The following is a 6,678-nucleotide window of genomic DNA, read 5'->3' as shown; positions in this document are numbered from 1 at the left end:
ACACTGTGGCTTTTGTCGAAGCCACAGTGGCCAATGAGAGGGGACTGCCTTTGGGGGACTGCCTTTGGAGGTCTACCTTTGGAGGCCACGATTGGGGCTGACCAGGCAGAGACCCCACAGTCCAGAAGGGGGTGAGGTTCAGCAAGAACACTGTGATTCCTTCATCAGATCATTCCATACATATTTATTACAGATCTACTAAGTGCTAGCACTTTCCAGAGATGGAGGGGATCACAGAGGGCATAATAATAATAATAAATACAGTGCCTGACACTGGGCACTGGTGGCTCACACCATAGTCCTAGCTACTCAGGAGGCTGAGATCTGAGGATGGTGGTTTGAAACCAGCCTAGGCAGGAAAGTCCACGAGACTCTTATCTCCACTAAAAACCTGGAAGCAGAGCTATGGCTGAAGTGTAGATGTCAACCTTGGGCAAAAAAGCTAAAGGATGGTGCTCAGGCCCTGAGTTCAAGTCCTGGTATTGGTATACAAGCATACAAAACAGTATAATGCCTGATCTTAGCAACTTCACAGGTCAGTTCAGAGAAGGTCCTTTTTGGAGGAGACTGAGTCCTGGATCAGGGAGATGATGGGTGGGTAAACTGGATGAAGAAGAGGAAGAGGGCAGAGCTCCTCAGAGCTGAGAACAGAAATACCCCTGTCTTCTGAAATGCTCTGGAGATGTGCCACACAGCTGGAAACGAAACAGGCCCATCCAGCGGTGGCCTCCAAGACCTGTTTTTCTTCTGACTCTCAAACTCTTGTGTACTGGACATTGGCACCCAAGTACAGAAAGTCCTAGGAGAAAGGAGACAGGAAGGGATAGTAAAGAGTTCACTCTAAGCCAGGGCGCACCTATGATCTTTGCCCTTGGTTGGTGGAGGCTGGAGGATCATGAGTTTGAGGCCAGCTTGGGCTACACAATGAGACTGTTTCAAAAGCAAACAAGAAAGAACATCCTCTATTCCAGAAAGATGTGCAGGCAGCTTCCCCTCCCCTCCATCCTGGCAAACCCAAGGGCTGCTGGACACCAGTTCTTTGTGCAAATCTCCAGAGTGTCTTAGGCCTCACAGCTGGCCAGCTACCTTCTCCCAGGTAGACATCCATTTGACACCTCCCAAGCAGGCCTCGTCGATATCCTCAGTGTCACCTAAATTCTCCCTTCTCGGCAAAGACCATGAAATCCTGAGCTGCTGGGGTTCATGTGGCTCCTTCCCATCTTAAATTTACATCACCCCGGGGGTGAGGTGGGTGTGAGTGGGTGAGAATTCAGAACTCAAGACAAAGTTCAAATCTTCCCAGGGTGGTCTTCCCAGGCCTTTGCCTCCAACATGGTGCCACAGTGGACCTCAAAATTGTATCTAATATGTTAATATAACGAATCTTCTAATTACTTCCCAGGTGCCAAACATTGAACTAAAAGCTTTTCCTACTTGGTTCCTAACAATCATTAACATCTGTGGGAGGTCTGGGCCCTACCCCATTTTTCAGGGGCCAACTGTGTACAAGTACCTGACTTCCCCTGTAACTACTCAGCTGCAGTCGAGTGTTAAGTATCTGAAGCCCCCAAAGGGCCTTAGACATTGGTTTTCCAAATCTCACAGTTGGTCAGTATTCCCATGTTCCAAGCCACTCCTGCCTTCTTCATTCATGTTCATAGTTATCATTTCCTGACATAAACCCTGGACCAGCCCCAACAGGACATCTCCTGTGAGCTTCATGTCCCACCAGCCTGGCCAGCCACCCTGCAGATGCTATCTAGAAAGATAACTTAAAATGTGGGGGCAGGGGTAGCTACAAAGGGTGCAGTCAGAACAGTCATCAGGATGGTGAAAACTGACATAATTATTGGTATGGAGGTAGTCAGTTAAGCACAACAATAGGCGAGGACCCTGTGTAGATATTTATTGTTGGGAGGTGAAAACTAGATCGCACTCAAGAACCAAGCCTAATGGTATGTTTAAAACAAATTAAAAAGAAAGAGATGAGTACTCAGCTGAGGGCTGGTAGCTCACTCCTATAATCCTAGCTACTCAGGATACTGAGATCTGAGGAGTGAGGTTTGATGCCAGCCTGGGCAGCAAAGTCTTACAGATGTAAGTGAGACTTATATCTTCAATTAACCAACAAAAAAGCCAGTGGAGCTATATGGCTCAAGTGGTAGTAGCCTTAAGTAAAAAAAAGCTCAGGGACAGCATCCTGACCTTGGGTTCAAACCACAAGATCAGCATATGTGCGCACACACACACACACACACAAAGAAGTAAACACTAGCAATGCAAGGATCCAGACAAACAAAAATTGAAAAAGGGGGGGGGGGCTGGAAATACATATTCTAAAATCCAAACAGGACTGGTGAGGGAGCAATGGGATAATAAATAATATTCAAGAATGTGTATAGGTAAATTAATTTAAAAAAGAATGTGTATAGGGTTATAAGACTTGTTTAACATAAGATAGGTACACTAAACATCTATCTATAATATAACTCATCTGCTTAAGAGTTAAGAAATTACTAACAATAGTTTACAATCAATATTTTTCAGAACCTGACCCATTAGTAAGTGTAGAATTTGAGGTACTTTGTTTCTTTTTTTTTTTTTTCTATTGTACTGGTACTGGGGCTTGAACTCAGGGCCTTGGTGTTGTTCCTGAACTTTTTTTTTTTTTGGTCGGTCATGGGGCTTGAACTCTGGGCCTGGGCACTGTCCCTCAGCTCTTTAGCTCAAGGTGAGCATTCTACCACTTGAGTCACAGCACCACTTCCTGTCCCTGAACTTTTTTACTCAAGGCTAGAGCTCTACCACTTGAGCCACAGCTCCATTTCTGGCTTTTTGCTGGTTTATTGGAGAAAAGAGTTTCACAGACTTTTCTGCCCTGGCTGGCTTTGAACCATGATCCTCAGATCTCAGCCTCCTGAACATCTAGGATTACAGGTATGAGCCACTGGCTCCTGGCTTGAAGTTTTTTGTTTTTGGTCAGTCATGGGGCTTGAACTCTGGGCTTAGGCACTGTCCCTGAGCTCTTCAGCTCAAGGTGATCACTCTACCACTTGAGCTATAGCGTCACTTCTGGTTTTCTAGTGGTTTATTGGGATTAAGAGTCTCACGGACTTTCCCGCCCAGGCTGGCTTTGAACCGTGATCCTCAGATCTCAGCCTCCTGAGCATCTAAGATTTCAGGCGTGAGCCACCAGCACCTGGCTTGAGGTGTTTTTTAAATGAGCCGTTTTTGAGGTTCCCTTAGGGACCTCATGGTGGAATCCAAAGTTGCTCTCAATACTCCCTGTTCTAAGATGGGATGTCTCTCCTAAAGTGGATGGCTTCTCCACACACAGCACGCCCTGGAACATTCTGCTCCAGTCAGGCTTTCCCAGCCTCTAGGCCCCACCCACTGAGTGATGGCCTCCAGGCCTGGCAGGCTAGCAGCTTCCCCAAGCTCCCGTGAACCCGATTACCTTGTGGATCTGGAGAGCAAGGTCGTAGAGCTGGACACGGCTTAGCAGAGGCAGGGGGAAGCCTTTGGCCAACTTATCTGCAGGGGACAATGTCATTGGGAGCTCACAAATACAGACATGTTTTTCCAAAGAACTCGCTTTCTACAGAACTCTAGGCAAGCATGTTGCGGCTGAGCAATCACCAAAGACCACAAGGGGGTGTGGTTGTCATTCCCATTGCACAGATAAGGAAAATGGGAGCACAAACGGCCAAGTCACTAGTCCATAGCTAGAAAGTGGCAGAACTGAGATTCGAACCTTGGAAGCCTGGCAGGGGAAACTAAGCTATGAAGCACAGGAGCAGATGGAGGAGGAGGAGGAGGCGGAGGAGTCGCAGTCAAGTGTGGGGTCAAGTATGTTCCTGAGAAGCCACTCCTCTCTGCCTTCCACTGCCTGCTTTTCCTTGAAGCCCAAGGAAATGATGCTCAGGGAACTGGGGCTCAGCTCTTATTTTTCTTCCTTCCTTTCCTTCCCTCCTTCCCTCCCTCCCTTCTTTCCTTTCCTCGCTCCTTCCTTTCCTCCTCCTCTTTCCTGCCTTGAACTCTCATTCCTCCCACTTCTGCCTGCTAAGTGCTGGTATTACAGATGTACACCACCATGCCCAACAAGGCTTTATTTGGGGGGTAAGGAGTTGACTCCTGCCAAATGTGAATTCAACCCTCTCTATGACCTGGCCCTCAGTTTTTCAGGATGTGGACCTTCCCCCTTATGAAGGGGTGGCTGTGCCTTAAAGAGCTCTCCCGGCCCCCAACCCTCACTAGTACCAGGAGAAACATGAGGCCAACAGTAATTTCCCATAAGCCCCTGGCCTTCCCAGGTCCCTCAGCCTTCAGGATACCCTGCTCCCAGCCCCAAGTCCAACGCTCCCTTCCTCCCCTCAGGAGCCGTGTCACTCTTGGAGATCTGGGAAATCCCCTGCGAATCTTACCGTTGACCTGAGGGTAGAGGGTGTTGAGAAGGTAGTAGTTGAGGAGTGCTTCCAACAGCTCCACCTGGTGGGAAGATAGAGAAGTGTAACTGTGACCACGGGGTCACTTTGTCTTACAGCCACCCCAGAGCTGGGATGGTTCTGCATGCTGACAGGGCAAAGGCTTAACTACATCATGCTGCCATTTTATAAGTTAAAACTATTTTGAGCCTGGTGTTGGTGACTCACTACTGCAGTCCTAGCTTCTCAAGAGGCTGAGATCTGGGGATCTTAGTTCAAAGCCAGCCTGGGCAGGAAAGTCTGTGAGACTCTTTTTTTGTTGTTGGTTAATTGGAGATGAGTCTCACAGACTTTCCTGCCTGGGCTGTCTTTGAACCATGATCTTCAGATATCAGCCTCCTGAGTAGCTAGGGTTACAGGCACGAGCCACTGGCTCCCCGCTCTCCAACAGACATCTTAATTTTGTTTTATATTGGGAGATATGGATTTCTTGGTTCTATATCTTGTGTTCCTGAGCATTCCTCCATGTCTCTAGGGAGAGGGCTGGTTTTCTCCTTCCCTAGCTCCGATTCTCTGTGCAACAGCAACGACTTAGGAAACACCCTCAATTACCTGGTGCTGTAAATACAAACAAGACTTACATTGAACATTCCAACATTGGATTCTTTCAGTTCTACTTGTAGCCTATAACCAAACAGAGACAATTCACAGAGTGAGCATGGTACCCACAGGAAGCCTGAGTCACGTGGGGTTCCCTGAAAAAGGGAGATACTAGCTTGAGACATATGAGGTGAGGGTTTGGCCAAAAAAGATTGAGTAACAAACAACAAGTTAATTCAGCTGACTCCAAAGGAATAATCAGTATTAGTGAATTACTTACAAATATGAAATTTGTGGGACAGAATCGACAGGACAGAAGAATTGAGCCAATAGTGATGACGTTTGCTTCCTTCTCAAAGGGGAGACCCCCTCGCCTCTGTTTTGATGAGGATTGTACTTCCTTCCCCTCCCTCCCCCAGCTATGGAGTGGAGCCCAGCTAAGCATCCATGGAGAAGGAGGGCTGACTTACTTTCCCGGGTTCAGGAACCCTGTGACCTTGTTGGTGTCCAAGGTCAGCATGGCGGATATATTAGTGCCCTAGAAAAGCCAGAAGAAAAGCAACAAGTTTAAATGATGGCAGCTGTCATGTCAGGCTTGATGACCAGCTAGCTGTCTGCTGGCCACCCAACAAACAGCTCAGTGAGTTAAGGCAGGAAATTTGCCCACTGGACTGCAGGGTCCCAGGGTATACTCATTGTAGATGGTCAATACATGTTCCAACTTGGACTTGAACATTTTTTTTTTTCCTTGAAACTGCTGCCTGTGACTGCAATTAAACATTGAGCAGGCAAGGGAGAGAAGGCCGAGCTTCACCTATCCCTGGAGAGTTCTCGGAAGGATCAGCTCTGGCTGTAGAAATAAATGCTATTTTATTTAAACCTATGTGAACAATGGGAACCATTTTGCTATCCACAACAACAATGCCGAATTGCTGATCCGCTCTGGAAGAGGGTCGAGCTCTGCAGAGATGGAGCTTGAATTCCAAACCTAAAATAAGACAGCCCCGAGTTCTCCATCCACACATCCAAAGGACTCAGAAACTTTCTTTATCAAACAGGGTTCATCAAGGGGGGAAAAAAAAACCACTCAATATTTAATGCAGAGGGAATTTAAGGAAGGGAATTATTTATACAAGTGATGGAATTTTGAAAAGCCATGAAAGGAATTGTTAAGCAGCTCGGGGATTTTAGCAGAGGCTGCTCATACCAGAAGGACTAAGGAACAAAGGGTGGAGAGTTTAACATTCACCAAAGTCCTGGCCAGAGCCTGCCCAAGGCAGAAAGCAAACACTGCATTGGCTTCTTCCTTGATCCTGCCCTCCCTTCTCCTGAAAGGGTCTCCCATTGGCTGATGAGGCTGGAAGTCAGACTGCAAGGTACTCTGGGATATGTAGTCTTCAAAGGTCAGCTATAGAGACCCTGCAGAGCTAACAGGACAAAACCCCACATTTCTTCTTTCACTGACTCAGAGGGAGATACATAAAGGAAAAAGGAAATCTGAAAGTAGATACTTAAATACCTGTAGATAATAAATACCATGGAGAGAACCCCTTTGGTGCGTGTGTGAGCCAGTTATTGACTTACTTTCCCAGATTCAAGAACTGAATGAAAGGAGGAGGAGGAGGAGGAGGAGGAGGAGGAGGGGGAGGGGGAG

At 47.2% G+C, this 6,678-nt stretch overlaps 1 protein-coding gene across 1 annotated transcript in view; it reads right to left on the bottom strand.

Annotated features, from left to right (window-relative positions):
- Positions 1-415: 415 nt before the first annotated feature.
- LOC105981511 (lipopolysaccharide-binding protein-like) overlaps positions 416-6,678 on the bottom strand; it is an 18,241-nt gene continuing 11,978 nt past the window's right edge. Inside the window, exons 10-14 of the mRNA XM_013010704.1 lie at positions 5,495-5,562; positions 5,066-5,108; positions 4,425-4,488; positions 3,458-3,534; positions 416-799 (exon numbers count right to left, since the gene is read on the bottom strand). Of these exons, the coding sequence (XP_012866158.1) occupies positions 755-799; positions 3,458-3,534; positions 4,425-4,488; positions 5,066-5,108; positions 5,495-5,562 (297 nt within the window). The 3' untranslated portion in view covers positions 416-754. The remainder of the gene's footprint in view (positions 800-3,457; positions 3,535-4,424; positions 4,489-5,065; positions 5,109-5,494; positions 5,563-6,678) is intronic.

This window comes from Dipodomys ordii, unplaced genomic scaffold, assembly GCF_000151885.1.
Source record: "Dipodomys ordii isolate 6190 unplaced genomic scaffold, Dord_2.0 Scaffold13, whole genome shotgun sequence".
Lineage (NCBI taxonomy): Eukaryota > Metazoa > Chordata > Mammalia > Rodentia > Heteromyidae > Dipodomys > Dipodomys ordii.
The sequence above is the reverse complement of the archived record's forward strand: the minus strand, read 5'-3'. Positions and strand labels throughout refer to the sequence as shown.